The sequence below is a fragment of the Schistocerca gregaria genome, chromosome 3 (assembly GCF_023897955.1).
Source record: "Schistocerca gregaria isolate iqSchGreg1 chromosome 3, iqSchGreg1.2, whole genome shotgun sequence".
NCBI classification, from domain to species: Eukaryota; Metazoa; Arthropoda; class Insecta; order Orthoptera; family Acrididae; genus Schistocerca; species Schistocerca gregaria.
The window spans coordinates 315,999,645-316,020,350 of NC_064922.1; the positions used below are offsets into that span (position 1 = coordinate 315,999,645).

General features: G+C 41.7%; 1 protein-coding gene across 1 annotated transcript in view; it reads right to left on the reverse strand.

Moving 5' to 3' along the window:
- Positions 1-20,706, reverse strand: part of LOC126353876 (agrin-like) — a 342,153-nt gene that overhangs the window by 58,278 nt on the left and 263,169 nt on the right. The window contains exon 19 of the mRNA XM_050003066.1: positions 11,450-11,584. Coding sequence (XP_049859023.1) covers positions 11,450-11,584 — 135 coding nt within the window. The remainder of the gene's footprint in view (positions 1-11,449; positions 11,585-20,706) is intronic.

Sequence of the window (20,706 nt, forward strand, 5' to 3'; positions counted from 1 at the left end):
CTCTTTCACCTGCCGCCCATCAACCCTGTTGCATCTTGTGTTCAGGTGTCTCATTTTGCTTTCACAGAGCTTAGTATTATTGGCTCCCATGCCTTACTCAGTTGATTAAATTACCAGTTACACAAATTTCAATTGCTTCTTTGAAAGTGAAGTCCCATAAATTTATTAGTGTTATCCAAGATTTTCATTAGCTGATAATTCATTTTACGTCCATTTTCAATGCAGTTTTCTGCTACTACAAACTTGTTAGACTGCAGTAAGTCTGTGTGGTGCTCATGTTCTATATGTTGATCTTCAGTTGTGCAGGTCGTTTGTCCAATATTACGTTAACGTACCACTGCAATGTCTCTTGGTTGTGGCTATCATCGATGTTGGCAGTGCATTGTTCCTGTGTACAAGTCACCAAGAGCAATAGAGATTGACTTGGCTGGACAATTCAGTAAGCAACAACTTACAGGAGGTCTAAATGTTTCTCGTGGGCTGAGAATGCGGTTCACATGTGATGTTTCTGCTGTGTCTGGAGGCAGTACATGGCTGACCTTGGCTGTTGTATGAGGCAATAATGCTGACTACGGTGGCCTTGAAGCTTTCCCTGATGTAAACATCTTGGCTTGGGAGACATGGAGTATAGCAGAGAGTACAGGTCTACTGGCTAAGTTTCTCTATGGTGCTTTGGTGGCAGACAAGCCATTTACTCTGTCTAAAAGGAAGAAGTAGAAGCTAAATGCAGACGAGTATCTGTTTATATGGGCCAAAGTAGGGAACAACAATTGTAAAATAAAGATTACTGGAGATTGTATGTTTTACTATAGACAGAACTTGTTGAATCTCCACTTTAGTCCTAGGCAGGCAAAAAACTGGGGTTATGTGGTGTTTTCACAGTAGTCTGCTGAATACATCCAAAATTATTCTGCCAGCAAGAAATTATGCAAGTTTTTTAATTCTATAATGTTTCTGAATCAATTCTGAAGAAAGAGTGTGGTTAAAAATTTGGTTTTGTATATTTACCTTTTCATAATTTGTAACAGTCATTGTGAAATTTTGCTATTTGTCAGGCAGGTGCACTTGATTTACAAATCTTGTAGTGAACAAGTTTTGTATGAGGTAGCCTACTGTTAGATACATTACTGGAAATGAAATATAACTAAAAGTACAAAATTTTTTTAAAAATAGTAGTGACAGTGATATCTGTCTCTGTTCACAAGTAAATGTGTGTTATTCAGTGGCATCAATGTTGTGATTGCGAGATTATTGGCTCTCTCCGTATCATAACAACAGGAAATCTAAAGGCTTCTTTTCTCCTTTTTGGTCCATCTTCAACACACACATAACATACCTTATTTGGTGCCCAAGATTTATCTTGAATACCAAGTTCAGATCCAAAGTATGGTAGATAAACCTTTTTCACAAAGTCTGTAGTGTTTTTTGGTGTTTCTTAATCACAAATTCACCACAAATATAACAAAAACTGTCAGCAGAGCTTTTACAACCATGATTAGACATTGTACTCAGCACATGAACAGATAATGGGAAAGTGAGGTTAGATTGACAATAAACAAAACACCATCTGTTGACACAAATATAGAATTGACCTTTTTATGACACAAATGTTTTTCAGCAGTGCTACCAATGTCATCTACATTCATTACACCTCCTTTTTAAATTATTTTAACTACATTCTTTAAAAAATCGCTTAATTTAATGAATTTAACTATAAAATGTGAAGAAATGGTGCGTGATACAGTTTTTTAAGTATCATTTTTGTATTTCCCACCCTAAAAAATACAAGCAAAAGATATTTTCAGCAAAATGTTTTTCCGGTATTGGCCTGTGTAATCAGACGGTTGAAGCTGTTTTATACATGGAAATTTTACTTTTGAAAGAAACATGAGTGGTGACGATGTTTGTGATGGGTGGTGGGGTGTGACTGGTAAATACTATCAGGTAGTGTTTTATTTCTAATGCAATGTACAGAGAAAATTTGTAAGAATTGACTTGATTTTGTTAATGTATAAGTCGATTCATTCCACACCATGATGAGGCTTATGGAACATGATGAATGAATGAATGATTAATGAAAAAGATTCCTGGTGTATTGTTTCCTAGAGAAATATGACACTACAGTTCCTCTTCCACACACTGTAAAGTGGCTTGTGGAATTTAGATGCAGAAAACTGTTGGTAACTGGAGAAACTTGAAGGTGACAAAAAAATAATTTAATTCTAGTGACATAAATGTTAAAGCTACTATAAATAAATTCTCAAGATCACAAACTAGACAAAATTTGATATACAAGACTTCCTATGAAAGGGATCTACATAAATAAAAAAGATAGAATAAAACCATTGATTGACTGATCAAAAACTGCAGCAATTGCTTTGCCTTAGGAGTTTGTCTAAATCTGCTACAGCAAATATGCTAACATATTCCTCAGTTATGTGGCATTTGTGTCCATAGCTGCTTTATAATTACTGAAAATGTGATGTAACTGGATAGATAAAAAAAAATCTACTCACCAAGTGGTGACAGGAGAACACACATTTCAAGATATTAAAATTTGCAAGCTTTCAGAGCCAGTGGCTCCTTCTTCCAGCAGAAGGGTTGAAGAGGAAGGAAGAGGGATTGGGGGAGTTAAAGAAAAGGACTGTTGAGGTGTAGGATATGGAAAGAGTTCAGAAAAGTTGCACAGAAATGGGATCAGGGGAGACTTACCAGATGGGATGACAAGGCTTTGTAATTATTGAGGGCATTTTAAATTAAAGTTGCTATTTTTTTCCTTTTTTTTAAATATGCTTTTACAGTTACAGAGACAGATTTAAACACCATCAATATACTAACATAAATTGTGTATTATGAATGCAAGTTAACATAATAAATAAATCCAATTAATATATGCAAATATATCTTTATACAATCATGTTGGCTTTTATAACATGTTGTCTAATAAATTACAAGATGGGTCGCAAGCCAATACTTTTCTTCAAAAGACAAAATGTGTAGTACTGCTGCAGACACATATTAAATTAAAGGTACACATTACTTAGCTTTCAGAACTAATAGTTTCTTCATTGGGGAGGAGAGAGGGATACATTGGGGAAGGTTAAAAGGAAAGGAAAGGTCACTCAGACCCCAGGATCAGAGGGACCCACCTGTAGTAAGGATGAGGAAGATGAAGGGAGAGGAATAAGAGAGAGATGGTTAGGAATAATACACTGGAAAACACTGTGGCAGCTTCAATCCAAAGGTATGGACAGACTGAGAAGTACAGCTTAGGGAAAAGAGAGATGAATAGCACAATTAAGGATTAGTATAGATGAAACATATAAAGTTGTTCCAATGTTTTCATTCCTTGTACACTGATTCAGCTGCAAAAAATGCTGAAAAGCACAGGCCCCTCACAATGACTCATAACTGCTTCCATAGAACTTCTTGCCCTTCCTGAGAATTAGTTAAAATAGGTGTACCTCAGGGATCTGTACTGGAGCCTTTTATGTTCCTAATAATGATTAATGATCTGCAATCATTCATTGAGTCCATGACAGTACTATACGCAGATGATACAACTTTCCTTCATTGTAGTAATGATTTCAGTAGCCTCAAAGCTTGTGTTGCAGAGACAATGGTTCAAGCATCCTATTGGTTTAAAGCAAATGGCTGTCTACTGAAAATGATAACAAAATGTAGCAGATGGTTTTTTTTGTCTAAAAGACAAGCCTCCATCAGATGATTCTAGTAGTGTTATGTTTTTAGGGGTATATACAGATGAAAAATTATCCTGGGGTCAACATGTACAATATATCAGTGGTAAATTGTCTAGAGTGCTATTTGCTATGGCAACTTATGGACTGTGTACCTCAAAATTATGTTAGAACGTTATATTTTGCTTTTTTCCAAAGCATCCTAACACATGGTATTATTTTTTGGGCGAACTCGATTTCAGTGCATGACATCCTAATACAACAAAAGAAAACCATTAGAATAATTACCGGTTCTCCATATAAAGCACACTGCAAACCACTGTTCTGTGAACAAAAATTCAGGACTGTAATAAACCTATATATTTACTATGTTTTACTTCACACAAAAAAGAAGTTTCCGAAAGCAAAACGTAGAGAAAATATACATTTATACAACACAAGAAGGAGCTTATGCATTTATACTCCTTACCACAGACTGTCAAAGTCACTTAACAGTTATAAACTGATGGAGCACAAATTATTTAATAAGCTTCCACAGTATGTACAAGAACTACCTGAACAAGCATTCAAACAAAAACTATACGAATGACTAGTTGCTCACCCATTCTATGACATAAATGATTATTTCAAATGTAATATAATTTTGTAGTGTTAATGACATGCCTCTTGATTTCTCTGAATTAACAGTTATATTGTATTATATGCCTGACGTTGTCTGTTGCTGTAATGCTGAATGACAATAAAATTTCTATTATTATGATGTAATCACAAGATGACACTTCCGGACACACCCATACTGTTGTCACAGTAGTGATTCTTTGACCAGCTTTGAGCCATCCAACAGCTTGGCCACAATATTAAGCACTCAAATAATCCAGAATGAGATTTTCACTCTGCGCTGATATGAAACTTCCTGGCAGATTAAAACTGTGTGCCCGACCGAGACTCGAACTTGGGACCTTTGCCTTTCGCGGGCAAGTGCTCTACTATCTGAGCTACCGAAGCACGACTCACGCCCGGCACTCACAGCTTTACTTCTGCCAGTATCCGTCTCCTACCTTCCAAACTTCACAGAAGCTCTCCTGTGAACCTTGCAGAACTAGCACTCCTGAAAGAAAGGATATTGCGGAGACACAGTTTTAATCTGCCAGGAAGTTTCACTCAAATAATGTCTTGCAGGCATGTTGTTGTACTACATGGAATGTCACACTAATCGATTCTAGAACAACCTTGACCAAATGCTGTACTGTATGAACTTGAATGTGTACAGTGTGTTTGTGCACAAGCTTTGCTGCAGCTGACATGTCTCCCTCTCTACATCTCCTTTTACTATTATTGTCACATTTTTTGGGTGTTCTGTAGAATAGTCGGTTGTTTTGTAGCAATTCTTTAGCAAGTGTCAATTGTTCCTTAGCAACTGTCAAGCAGTGTGTGAGTGTGTATCCCACCACTAAATGACCTACAGCCTGTTATTTCTATTGCAGGTTCCATAGTTCTATTAGAGTTGATTTCAATGGCACTTCACTCTTCTAAATCTGATAGATGATCTTAAGGAAATGATGATATTTAGGACTTTAGAATTAATTGTTTTGAACATGGAACTGAGTACTGTCTTATGCAAAAGTTAGTGTACTTATAGGGAACTGTCACATCTGGGTGACGGGCTCCCCTGTTTACTTACAAAAGAAGAATAATGGAAAAAAGTTTAAATTAAAACTGTTGCTACATACACTCTGCTATGTATGGTTGGACTGACTCACCAATTGACAGGCACTGGATGTGGCAGCCAAGGATGATTCACCTGTTAACTATGGTAATGGTTCTGCTCTTTTTCTGCCAGAGCCTTGAATTTGTAAGTGCATGTCGAAATTTAAATGGATTTGTAAAACAGAGGACTGAGGTATAAAGACTGTTAGATACCAATTTTGTGTCATGAGTTTAATGTCAAGAGACACACTTACATTGCAAAATTGTATCAGCAACAGCAAGGAATGGAAAATCATGAAAGAGTGTGGTCACAAACACTCCTTAAAATTTCATTCACCTCTCCAGTGTTCAAAATTGCCACTGTCTGCTGTAATACGTGTTTGTAGTCACTGGCACAAGGATTTTCTGAACAGACTGAAGAGAATTCTTTCATGTCATTGCACATGTTGCAATAATTAAATGTTTAAATACTTGTCAGAACTTCTGCAAATTTGTCTCCTCTGGTTTTGCCCCACAGAAAAAATAAAATGGCATGAAATGAAGCAAATGAGCAGAAACTGGTAATGCCTTGATGTTTAATCCAGCCACAAGCAAATAGTGAGCTGGACACCCATTGTGCTGATGCCACATTCATCTATGTACACTCCTGGAAATTGAAATAAGAACACCGTGAATTCATTGTCCCAGGAAGGGGAAACTTTATTGACACATTCCTGGGGTCAGATACATCACATGATCACACTGACAGAACCACAGGCACATAGACACAGCAACAGAGCATGCACAATGTGGGCACTAGTACAGTGTATATCCACCTTTCGCAGCAATGCAGGCTGCTATTCTCCCATGGAGACGATCGTAGAGATGCTGGATGTAGTCCTGTGGAACGGCTTGCCATGCCATTTCCACCTGGCGCCTCAGTTGGACCAGCGTTCGTGCTGGACGTGCAGACCGCGTGAGACGACGCTTCATCCAGTCCCAAACATGCTCAATGGGGGACAGATCCGGAGATCTTGCTGGCCAGGGTAGTTGACTTACACCTTCTAGAGCACGTTGGGTGGCACGGGATACATGCGGACGTGCATTGTCCTGTCGGAACAGCAAGTTCCCTTACCAGTCCAGGAATGGTAGAACGATGGGTTCGATGACGGTTTTAATGTACCGTGCACTATTCAGTGTCCCCTCGACGATCACCAGAGGTGTACGGCCAGTGTAGGAGATCGCTCCCCACACCATGATGCCGGGTGTTGGCCCTGTGTGCCTCGGTCGTATGCAGTCCTGATTGTGGCGCTCACCTGCACGGCGCCAAACACGCATACGACCATCATTGGCACCAAGGCAGAAGCGACTCTCATCGCTGAAGACGACACGTCTCCATTCGTCAATCCATTCACGCCTGTCGCGACACCATTGGAGGCGGGCTGCACGATGTTGGGGCGTGAGCGGAAGACGGCCTAACGGTGTGCGGGACCGTAGCCCAGCTTCATGGAGACGGTTGAGAATGGTCCTCGCCGAAACCCCAGGAGCAACAGTGTCCCTAATTTGCTGGGAAGTGGCGGTGCGGTCCCCTACGGCACTGCGTAGGATCCTAAGGTCTTGGCGTGCATCCGTGCGTCGCTGCGGTCCGGTCCCAGGTCGACGGGCACGTGCACCTTCCGCTGACCACTGGCGACAACATTGATGTACTGTGGAGACCTCACGCCCCACGTGTTGAGCAATTCGGCGGTACGTCCACCCGGCCTCCCGCATGCCTACAATACGCCCTCGCTCAAAGTCCGTCAACTGCACATACGGTTCACGTCCACGCTGTCGCGGCATGCTACCAGTGTTAAAGACTGCGATGGAGCTCCGTATGCCACGGCAAACTGGCTGACACTGACGGCGGCGGTGCACAAATGCTGCGCAGCTAGCGCCATTCGACGGCCAACACCGCGGTTCCTGGTGTGTCCGCTGTGCCGTGCGTGTGATCATTGCTTGTACAGCCCTCTCGCAGTGTCCGGAGCAAGTATGGTGGGTCTGACACACCGGTGTCAATGTGTTCTTTTTTCCATTTCCAGGAGTGTATTTGAAGTAGCATGTCCTCTAGGACAGCCACTAGCTTTGGTAAGAAATCATGCACATCTTTTAACTGTTAAGGTTTTTTCAGTGTAGTAAGTACAAATGATGTAGTCTCCAATAATCCGTTACCAAATGGTCACACTCTGTTGACTCTGGTGTTCAACCTGTCTCAGTCGGTGGAGATTCTCAGAACTGCAATAATACATATTTTTTTAATACAGCTTTCCATGATTTGTAAAGATAGTGTTATGGCTAGATGAAACTACAGTCACCCAGCCACAACTGTGGTTCTTTGATTGCTCTGGGTGATGGCTCATCTGAACTACAACATTTGAAATATTACTTCACTTTATGACATGAATGATAACAAGATTTATTTAACTTGGTACAATCCTTTGCACAGAAGTGCCTGATAATTCTCAGCTGTTGGTGATTGTTAAAGCATGACTTGATGTAATTACCAAACTCTTCTCTTGAAGTACAACATTCAACATTTACAAAAGTACATTTACATCTGAGCCTTGAATGACTCTTTCGTCCTATTCGATGATATTTACTGCTTCAGCTAACGTCACGAACTGGGGCAGAGTATTTCCATGGTTGGTTCTATTTCAACCTCTGTGTGAGATGTTGCTGTGCTGAGAAAGAAGGTGTGTCTTCTTCAGCCTTTCCCACTTGTTGTTACAGATTGCAGCGAGACATCGCTAATGTCTGTGATATCAATGTGAGCTGCCACCAGTAGTGTGGCATTGTGATCTCTGAATGATACCACAAGTAGCTTCATAGATAAAGATAATCCTTTGAAGAAAGAATCTATTGTCCACTTGCCACAACTTCAGAACTGGATAGCAGGCAGCTTTTGCAATCCTGCTGGTTATTTACTGGTGAAGTGACACCACCAATGATGCATATGGAAGCTGTTTGTGTGCAAAGTGCAAACAATTCTGGGCTGACTTAGACCAAAGGTGCATGCAATTTCTGGAGCTAACATGCGGGTTACGAGTAACAGTTCCAGAGCATCTGTCTCATTTGCTTTACTTGTTGTAGGCTTGCTCCTTACATTTTGTGTACAAGGTCTTTTCAAAAAATTCCAGAATATTCATAATTTTGCACCAGTGGTGTGTTTCAGTGAAATACGTCTGGCATCCATGCACATGCCTGTATTTAATATGTATCTATCAAAAGTGTAAGTGTTGTATTTCTGTTAGTTATGGTCTAGTGCTATATTGAGTAGAACATTGTGTTACACAGCCTGCAAATTTCAGGATGACAGTGTCAGAGGAGCAACACATCTGTATTAAACTTAGCATGAAACTCAAGAAAATCTTTACAGAGACACACCAAATGATGCAGGATGCCTATGCTGATGAGTACTTAAGTCACACTTCATGTTAAAAATGGTTAACATGGTTTAAAAATGGCTGGACAGAAGTTAAAGATGATACTTGTTCAGGACATCCTTTGATGTCTACTGATAACGGTCATGTCAGAAACATCAAAGGAATTGTGTGTGCCAATTCAAGAATGACTGTCCAAGAGATTGCAAAAGTATGTAGTATTTCAGATTGAACAGGTCATGAAATCCTGACACAGCACCTTGGAATGCATCATGTTGCTGCCAAGTTTGCCCCAGAGCTCATGAGTCAAGACAAAAAAGACCTTTGCCTTGCAATCTGTGAAGAGCTTATGGATCACACAAATGACAATGAGATGTTCAATCATCACAATGTCTCATGAGAGGTTCTCCAAGACCAAAAAAAGCTCATCAGGTTAAGTCAAATGTTAAAGCCATGCTGATAGTTTTCTTTGATTTTGAAGGATTAGTTCATTATGAATTTGTGCCACAGCAACAAATTGTTAACCAATGGTACTACTCAGACATGTTGTGATGCCTATGAGAAAATGTGAGAAGGAAAGGCCTTGAAATGTGGCTCTTGCATTATAATGCACCCATATATTCATCCCTGTCCGTGTGTGACTATTGTACAAAAAAACAAAATCACTGTGCGGCCTCATGCTCTATACTCTCCAAACCTGGTTCCCGCAGACACTTTTTGTTTCCAAAGTTGAAAACCCCATTGAAAGGACAAAGATATGCAATGACAGATGAGATAAAAGAAAATTTGCAGATGGCACTTCACACAATCCGGCAAGAGGTGCACCAACACTGCTTTCAGAAGTGGAAATGGCATTGGGGGCAGTGTATCAATTGCAGAAGAAAAGTTTTCGAAGGAGAGCATGCACAATAAGTAAAAGATAAGTGTAGAAAAATTTTGTGGACAAAGTTCTGGAATTTTTTGAACAGGCTGCATATTATTACAGTGAACTTACAACGATGACTTTTTGCACATTTACTGAATTAACATTTTCCTTGCATACTGTCTGTTGGATTACCTTTGTCTGTTCTCCTCATGTTCCTTCTGCATCTCCTATAAAGAAGTAGCATATCTAGTTTATCCTGGTTTGTTAAAGAAATTTCTTTTTTCAAAATAAGAACATTAATTTTTCAAAGTAACCGGCACTTGACACACGTGAGTGATGGAGACAAAATGAAAGGTACATTTACTGCGCTCTTTTATACTGGTATCATGGCAGTGTAATGCTCTGTTTCCTCCTTATACACTGTGATGTATTTGATTATTTGGGTATGAAATCACAGACTTCAGCTTAACACAGCAATTGGTTTCTAGTTCAAGGTACATCAGTTCTATGTTATAAATATCGGTAATTACTCAGAAACTAATAATTATACTTTGGCATGAGAAAAGTCACTGAGTTTGCCCCTTTTTAAGTTATGATAGAACCAGCACAAATTATCATAGTTACATTTGAAAAAGCAAAGTTGATACTGATACCTCTGTAATTAGTATAGCTATAAAAAGAGACCATAAGTCATTTAGTGATGAATTTTTCACTATTAATCTGGGGTGAAACAGAATCACAGCATCTTGAATGGTCCCAGAAATATTTGAGGGCATTGTTAACTGCACAATTTGTCTCTTTTTCCCTAATAGTCTACACTTCTCTCTGTCATTATCTCTGGACTGGAGCTGAAACACTGCCTTCCCATGTACCATCTCTGAACTATACTCTTAGACACCTTGCTCTCCAGCTTTGTGAACTCTTGTTGTCACTATATTTGGGTCTCTCTCATCCTGAGTGACTTGCCATTCCATTTTAACCTTCTCAAAAGTATCCCCCTCTCCTCTCCAACGAAGGAACAATTAGTTCCAAAAGCTAGGCAGTATGCATCTTTCGCTTTAATATGTGTTTATAAGCAGTACTTCACATTTCACCTCCTGTAGCACTTCTGTCTCATTTATTAGTTCTCTCAACTAAATCTTCCTTTGATACAATTAGAACTTGTATAACATACTCAGGTTCCAAGCCTAGTGAGATCATGGAAAGCATGACACTTACAAAGTAGATTCACTTTCAACATCTCCACCAGGGGGTCAGGACATCAGCTTGCCATATCTTTTTCATGATTTTACCCAGCTGGACATCTGAGAAATTAGTATTAAAATATTTCTTCCTTTGCAGAGCATACAATTAAATAATTTAACAATCTGAAGATAATAATCATAAATTTAAGAATGAGAATTATGTTGTGCTGTTTGTTTCTTGGTTCAGTGATGCAACTGATTTAGCTAAAGATAACCTTTAGGGAAATTATGACGGTTATTAGTTACAACATATGGTGGGTAGGAGCAAAATATCATGTATCAAAAGTGTTTAATGAGAATGGATATCATTATTAACTATCTGGCAGTAAGTGTACACATTATTTCATTTTAAAAAGCAATTATCTATTTTCAGCAATGATTAAAAATTCTAAAAGAAATTAATAATAAGTGAATTTATCACATTTTCTTACTTTTTGGAACTGAGCAGCAGTGTGTAAGAGGTTGGCTCAAGGTAATTCATCTTAAAAGAATCCCAAGAAAATGATGATTACAAATATAACATAATAATTTAATTCATACCTTTATGACAAGTTTTCCCTGAATGGCCAGGAGGACATTTGCATGTAAAACCTCCATGTGATAACGTTTCACACGTTGAACCAGATGCACACGGGTGAGATGCACAAGAATTTAATTGGTTCTCACAGTTTACACCTACAATAAACAAATAATTACTATTTTTGGCACATACCTGTATATTCAATGTAACTGAAGTATATTAATATTTGTACGCCTCATGGAAAAGTCTTACACAACATGTTTTCAAGATATGTAATTAACAGCAATAAAAATTCACTAAATTGTTATAAGTGTTAAAGTTATAAGTGTTAAAAATGATTTTAACATAAAAATATGTGTTCTCCCATTAACATTCAGATCTTAATGAACAGAACAGTAATGCAGTTTCAGCTGTGATGGAGGACAGAAACACTGAAGTATTGTCAAAGAAACTGTAATGGTAGTTGATAATTTTAGAAAAGTGAGGAAAATTGATATCGATATTACTGGATGGATATTTGATCCTACTCTGATGAAAAGTGGATGTGCCACAAATTCAAGAAAAATGTATAATTTTTGAACAACTGTAATCATCAGTTCTAGAATTTTGTATTAAGTAGATACCATTAATATTGAGAAGCATATCACACACCTACCTCACACTTCGTTTTATTTCACAATTAGTCAGAAAGAATGCAAAAAGTTATGACACTGATAATGTTTGTGGTAAAACTAGTGTTCATTTACCTGTTACTGATGCACAGAGAAAAGGATGAAAAAACCACGAATTTAAAAATGTAGTGAGTCTTCACCTTTTACATTTTCTTAAAATATCTTTATCAAGATGAAGATGAGGAGATAGGAAAAGTGTATGTGTCAAAGGAAACATCATCACTACTCTGAATTAAGAAAGACACTAGGTACCACAATTAAATTAAAAATGCGCTGTCAGCTATGATTCAAATTTTAAAGTACTCTTAATGAAAAGATTGTATGGCACTAATGGTCAGAAGACTCCATCTGTTTGTCTGACTGGTGCAAGTCTTTCTATTTGACACAATTCATCAATTTGCCTATTTTTGTGATGAAGATGAGATTAAAATTATTAGGACAACATAAACATCCAACCCCTAAGTGGACACAGTCAGCAATTGAACCCAGGACCTTGGGATATGGAGGCAATGACGCAAACCATTAGACCTGTAGCTGTGTACAGTACTGTTAATAATGAGCTGTTTGTTAGCAATAATTTAATTACAGAGTCTATACGCAAAGAAAGTACATTATTCTCCTGAAAGATAGTTCTCATCTTTGACTAATGACTTCTGTCACATCATTACTATCAGTGTAGTGCTATATGAAAATTGGTCACTAGTCTGTCGCTCCTTTGATTACATCTGGTCCACGATCTACAGCAACTTTTTCTTTCTTTCAGTACCTGAAATTAACTGTTTGTGTTTGCAGCTCATCGTCAGCACTATGATGGAATTTTATAAACAGCTGTCAGTGATTTAACTGCTTTTTTACACTTATGTCTACTAACTTTGCTTTAACCAGTTCTGGATTGGTAGGTGATAAATCAACACCCCACTATGACCACACATATTATTTCATAACAAAATTTTTATGAACTATTATACACAGGCATTAGGCTACTGCACAAATATTTAGAAAGTAAGTTTCCCATATTGAGAAAAGATGCCAGCCAGTACATTGCAAAAGGAGATAAAGGGTGTGAGGAAGGAGATGGAGAATATGCCTGAAGTATGCTGAAGCTGGCTCTTTACTATCGTCCACAGATGGACCATTGACATGAATGCAAATAGCAGCTCTCATTCCCCCCCCCCCCCCCCCCCCCCCATCATGCACACAACTCACTGATATAACTTTCAAGCACATAGAACATTAAAATTTAAATTAATTAAAATTTAGTGTTAGTTCTGTCTAGAGTATAGACTGAATATCATAAGCAAGCAGACAATGAACTGATGTGGCATGTGATACTGTCATGAATTTGTCCACTGTGAAGTATGGTCACTGCCCAATAAGATGATCTTGTGGAGCAGGCAGGACCATACACTGTGTAGAACCACTGCTTCATGATTACTGAGCTCAACAGTTGTTGAAAAAAAAAAAAAAAAAAGAAAAGAAAAAAAAAGAGAGCGAAAATAAAACTCTGAGTTCAGTAATCATATATATATATATATATATATATATATATATATATATATATAACAGAAAGAAACTTCCACATGGGAAAAATATATTAAAAATAAAGATTCCAAGACTTACCAAGCGGGAAAGCGCCGGCAGACAGGCACATGAACAAAACACACAAACACACACACAGAATTACAAGCTTTCGCAACTGGCAGTTGCTTCGTCAGGAAGGAAGGAAGGAGAGGGAAAAATGAAAGGGTGTGGGTTTTAAGGGAGAGGGTAAGGAGTCATTCCAATCCCGGGAGCGGAAAGACTTCCCTTAGGGGAAAAAAAGGACAGGTGTACACTCGCACACACACACACACACACACACATATCCATCCGCACATACACAGACACAAGCAGACATATTTAAAGGCAAAGAGTTAAGGGCAGAGATGTCAGTCGAGGCGGAAGTACAGAGGCAAAGAAGTTGTTGAAAGACAGGTGAGGTATGAGCGGCGGCAACTTGAAATTAGCGGAGGTTGAGGCCTGGCGGATATCGAGAAGAGAGGATATACTGAAGGGCGAGTTCCCATCTCCGGAGTTCGGATAGGTTGGTGTTGGTGGGAAGTATCCAGATAACTCGGACGGTGTAACACTGTGCCAAGATGTGCTGGCCGTGCATCAAGGCATGTTTAGCCACAGGGTGATCCTCATTACCAACAAACACTGTCTGCCTGTGTCCATTCATGCGAATGGACAGTTTGTTGCTGGTCATTCCCACATAGAAAGCATCACAGTGCAGGCAGGTCAGTTGGTAAATCACGTGGGTGCTTTCACATGTGGCTCTCCCTTTGATTGTGTACACCTTCCGGGTTACAGGACTGGAGTAGGTGGTGGTGGGAGGGTGCATAGGACAGGTTTTACACCGGGGGCGGTTGCAAGGGTAGGAGCCAGAGGGTAGGGGAGGTGGTTTGGGGATTTCATAGGGATGAACCAAGAGGTTACGAAGGTTAGGTGGACGGCGGAAAGACACTCTTGGTGGAGTGGGGAGGATTTCATGAAGGATGGATCTCATTTCGGGGCAGGATTTTAGGAAGTCGTATCCCTGCTGGAGAGCCACATTCAAGGTCTGATCCAGACCTGGGAAGTATTCTGTTACAAGTGGGGCACTTTTGGGGTTCTTCTGTGAGAGGTTCTGGGTTTGAGGGGATGAGGAAGTGGCTCTGGTTATCTGCTTCTGTACCAGGTTGGGAGGGTAGTTGCGGGATGCGAAAGCTGTTTTCAGGTTGTTGGTGTAATGGTCGAGGGATTCAGGACTGGAGCAGATTCGTTTGCCACGAAGGCCTAGGCTGTAGGGAAGGGACCGTTTGATATGGAATGGGTGGCAGCTGTCATAATGGAGGTACTGTTGCTTGTTGGTGGGTTTGATGTGGACGGATGTGTGCAGCTGGCCATTGGACAGATGGAGGTCAACATCTAGGAAAGTGGCATGGGATTTGGAGTAGGACCAGGTGAATCTGATGGAACCAAAGGAGTTGAGGTTGGAGAGGAAATTCTGGAGTTGTTCTTCACTGTGAGTCCAGATCATGAAGATGTCATCAATAAATCTGTACCAAACTTTGGGTTGGCAGGCTTGGGTAACCAAGAAGGCTTCCTCTAAGCGACCCATAAATAGGTTGGCATACGAGGGGGCCATCCTGGTACCCATGGCTGTTCCCTTTGATTGTTGGTATGTCTGGCCTTCAAAAGTGAAGAAGTTGTGGGTCAGGATGAAGCTGGCTAAGGTGACGAGGAAAGAGGTTTTAGGTAGGGTGGCAGGTGATCGGCGTGAAAGGAAGTGCTCCATTGCAGCGAGGCCCTGGACGTGCGGGATATTTGTGTATAGGGAAGTGGCATCAATGGTTACCAGGATGGTTTCTGGGGGTAACAGACTGGGTACGGATTCCAGGCGTTCGAGAAAGTGGTTGGTGTCTTTGATGAAGGATGGGAGACTGCATGTAATGGGTTGAAGGTGTTGATCTACGTAGGCAGAGATGCGTTCTGTGGGGGCTTGGTAACCAGCTACAATGGGGCGGCCAGGATGTTTGGGTTTGTGAATTTTAGGAAGTAGGTAGAAGGTAGGAGTGCGGGGTGACGGTGGGGTGAGGAGTTTGATGGAGTCAGGTGAAAGGTTTTGTAGGGGGCCTAAGGTTCTGAGGATTCCTTGAAGCTCCGCCTGGACATCAGGAATGGGATTACTTCGGCAAACTTTGTATGTAGAGTTGTCTGAAAGCTGACGCAGTCCCTCAGCCACATACTCCCGACGATCAAGTACCACAGTCGTGGAACCCTTGTCAGCCGGAAGAATGATGATGGATCGGTCAGCCTTCAGATCACGGATAGCCTGGGATTCGGCTGTGGTGATGTTGGGAGTAGGATTAAGGTTTTTCAAGAAAGATTGAGAGGCAAGGCTGGAAGTGAGAAATTCCTGGAAGGTTTGGAGAGGGTGATTTTGAGGAAGAGGAGGTGGGTCCCGCTGTGATGGAGGACGGAACTGTTGCAGGCAGGGTTCAATTTGGATAGTGTCTTGGGGAGTTGGGTCATTAGGAGTGGGATCAGGATTGTTTTTCTTCGTGGCAAAGTGATATTTCCAGCAGAGACTACGAGTGTAGGACAGTAAATCCTTGACAAGGGCAGTTTGGTTGAACCTGGGAGTGGGGCTGGAGGTGAGGCCTTTGGATAGGACAGAGGTTTCGGATTGGGAGAGGGGTTTGGAGGAAAGGTTAACTACTGAATTGGGGTGTTGTGGTTCCAGATTGTGTTGACTAGAATTTTGAGGTGTTGGGGGGAGTGGAGTTGGAAGTGGGAGATTGAGTAGATGGGAGAGACTGGGTCTGTGTGCAATGAGAGGAGGTTGAGGTTTGTTGGAAAGGTTGTGGAGGGTGAGTGAGTTGCCTTTCCGGAGGTGGGAAACCAGGAGATTGGATAGTTTTTTGAGGTGGAGGGTGGCATGTTGTTCTAATTTGCGGTTGGCCTGTAGGAGGATGCTATGTACAGCCGGTGTGCCTAATTATACTCAATAATACGTAATTTACTTCCAAACCATAACCTAAAATTTTCAACGCTTTCAACATAACCGCTGCTATAAAATCCATTGTTCCAAGTTTACAAACATTTCGTGTAAACTCGTGAATACTATTTCACAGCTTCAGTTCCTTTCACCCATTACACAACCATCTCAGTTTTTTTCAACAACTTTCGTTTTATTTCCATTCCCGTTTTTCCCACAAAACCGATCATTTTCTAGCAGCTTCCCACAGGTTTACACGTTATTATTTCTTCATCAAACAATTGTTAGCCTCATTATCATAACCTGCCAGTACATAACCAGTCCTTTGAATACATTTACACACATATTCTTCGAGATTTTATTCAAAAATTTTTTTCGAATTTTATTTTTTCGCAAATCTTTTTTTCGAAACTTTTTTCGAAAAATTTTTTTGTCGAAATTTTCTTGAATTTCTCGAAATTTTCTTGAATTTCCCCACCCTTTAACGTGATCTGGAGACAACATAACTACCCAACCTTTGCACCCATTGTTGTTCACCAACCTAAGTTCAGCACATGATCAACATAGCTCATCTCAAACCAACACTTTTTCGACTTTTTTCACACCTTTATCTCTCCCTATATAAATCTCTCTTTACTTTCACTTTAACCTCATATTACCCTTTCCACCTACCAATACCATGTCAACCTCACAACATCCCTACAACGACCCCATTAAATTTTATTTACATTCCCTCCACAAACATGCCTTCACCCTAGCCAGATTACGCTCCCATATTTTATTTACTCAGACTTGTCTGACATTTGGCATTACTCCCAAAGGCCTCACACTTAAAGTTCCCATCTCTGGCTGCAATCCTTCTTTCCATCAGTCCTTATACCAGTTCCAAACAGCACAATCCATAGCCCTCACCCGCCTAATCCTTCACCTATACATCGACTCAACCAATGAACACACCCGTCAACTCCTATCCCAAATCAAAGTCCTCAATCTTTCCTCTCCAGCATCCACACCGGCTGTACATAGCATCCTCCTACAGGCCAACCGCAAATTAGAACAACATGCCACCCTCCACCTCAAAAAACTATCCAATCTCCTGGTTTCCCACCTCCGGAAAGGCAACTCACTCACCCTCCACAACCTTTCCAACAAACCTCAACCTCCTCTCATTGCACACAGACCCAGTCTCTCCCATCTACTCAATCTCCCACTTCCAGCTCCACTCCCCCCAACACCTCAAAATTCTAGTCAACACAATCTGGAACCACAACACCCCAATTCAGTAGTTAACCTTTCCTCCAAACCCCTCTCCCAATCCGAAACCTCTGTCCTATCCAAAGGCCTCACCTCCAGCCCCACTCCCAGGTTCAACCAAACTGCCCTTGTCAAGGATTTACTGTCCTACACTCGTAGTCTCTGCTGGAAATATCACTTTGCCACGAAGAAAAACAATCCTGATCCCACTCCTAATGACCCAACTCCCCAAGACACTATCCAAATTGAACCCTGCCTGCAACAGTTCCGTCCTCCATCACAGCGGGACCCACCTCCTCTTCCTCAAAATCACCCTCTCCAAACCTTCCAGGAATTTCTCACTTCCAGCCTTGCCTCTCAATCTTTCTTGAAAAACCTTAATCCTACTCCCAACATCACCACAGCCGAATCCCAAGCTATCCGTGATCTGAAGGCTGACCGATCCATCATCATTCTTCCGGCTGACAAGGGTTCCACGACTGTGGTACTTGATCGTCGGGAGTATGTGGCTGAGGGACTGCGTCAGCTTTCAGACAACTCTACATACAAAGTTTGCCGAAGTAATCCCATTCCTGATGTCCAGGCGGAGCTTCAAGGAATCCTCAGAACCTTAGGCCCCCTACAAAACCTTTCACCTGACTCCATCAAACTCCTCACCCCACCGTCACCCCGCACTCCTACCTTCTACCTACTTCCTAAAATTCACAAACCCAAACATCCTGGCCACCCCATTGTAGCTGGTTACCAAGCCCCCACAGAACGCATCTCTGCCTACGTAGATCAACACCTTCAACCCATTACATGCAGTCTCCCATCCTTCATCAAAGACACCAACCACTTTCTCGAACGCCTGGAATCCGTACCCAGTCTGTTACCCCCAGAAACCATCCTGGTAACCATTGATGCCACTTCCCTATACACAAATATCCCGCACGTCCAGGGCCTCGCTGCAATGGAGCACTTCCTTTCACGCCGATCACCTGCCACCCTACCTAAAACCTCTTTCCTCGTCACCTTAGCCAGCTTCATCCTGACCCACAACTTCTTCACTTTTGAAGGCCAGACATACCAACAATCAAAGGGAACAGCCATGGGTACCAGGATGGCCCCCTCGTATGCCAACCTATTTATGGGTCGCTTAGAGGAAGCCTTCTTGGTTACCCAAGCCTGCCAACCCAAAGTTTGGTACAGATTTATTGATGACATCTTCATGATCTGGACTCACAGTGAAAAACAACTCCTGAATTTCCTCTCCAACCTCAACTCCTTTGGTTCCATCAGATTCACCTGGTCCTACTCCAAATCCCATGCCACTTTCCTAGATGTTGACCTCCATCTGTCCAATGGCCAGCTGCACACATCCGTCCACATCAAACCCACCAACAAGCAACAGTACCTCCATTATGACAGCTGCCACCCATTCCATATCAAACGGTCCCTTCCCTACAGCCTAGGCCTTCATGGCAAATGAATCTGCTCCAGTCCTGAATCCCTCGACCATTACACCAACAACCTGAAACAGCTTTCGCATCCCGCAACTACCCTCCCAACCTGGTACAGAAGCAGATAACCAGAGCCACTTCCTCATCCCCTCAAACCCAGAACCTCTCACAGAAGAACCCCAAAAGTGCCCCACTTGTAACAGAATACTTCCCAGGACTGGATCAGACCTTGAATGTGGCTCTCCAGCAGGGATACGACTTCCTAAAATCCTGCCCCGAAATGAGATCCATCCTTCATGAAATCCTCCCCACTCCACCAAGAGTGTCTTTCCGCCATCCACCTAACCTTCGTAACCTCTTGGTTCATCCCTATGAAATCCCCAAACCACCTCCCCTACCCTCTGGCTCCTACCCTTGCAACCGCCCCCGGTGTAAAACCTGTCCTATGCACCCTCCCACCACCACCTACTCCAGTCCTGTAACCCGGAAGGTGTACACAATCAAAGGGAGAGCCACATGTGAAAGCACCCACGTGATTTACCAACTGACCTGCCTGCACTGTGATGCTTTCTATGTGGGAATGACCAGCAACAAACTGTCCATTCGCATGAATGGACACAGGCAGACAGTGTTTGTTGGTAATGAGGATCACCCTGTGGCTAAACATGCCTTGATGCACGGCCAGCACATCTTGGCACAGTGTAACACCGTCCGAGTTATCTGGATACTTCCCACCAACACCAACCTATCCGAACTCCGGAGATGGGAACTCGCCCTTCAGTATATCCTCTCTTCTCGATATCCGCCAGGCCTCAACCTCCGCTAATTTCAAGTTGCCGCCGCTCATACCTCACCTGTCTTTCAACAACTTCTTTGCCTCTGTACTTCCACCTTATATATTAAAAATAAAGATTCCAAGACTTACCAAGCGGGAAAGCGCCGGTAGAAAGGCACAATAAATAAAACACACAAACACATACACAGAATTTCTAGCTTTCGCAACCGACGGTTGCTTCTTCAGGTCATTCCCACATAGAAAGCGTCACAGTGTAGGCAGGTCAGTTGGTAAATCACGTGGGTGCTTTCACACGTGGCTCTGCCTTTGATCGTGTACACCTTCCAGGTTACAGGACTGAATTAGGTGGTGGGAGGGTGCATGGGACAGGTTTTACACAGGGGGCAGTTACAAGGGAAGAAAGTATCTCTGCCTTCGTAGATCAACACCTTCAACTCATTACATGCAGTCTCCCATCCTTCATCAAAGACACCAACCACCCCCCACCCCACCGACCTGGTATAGAAGCAAATAACCAGAGCCACTTCCTCATCCCCTCAAACCCAGAACCTCTCACAGAAGAACCCCAAAAGTGCTCCACTTGTGACAGGAT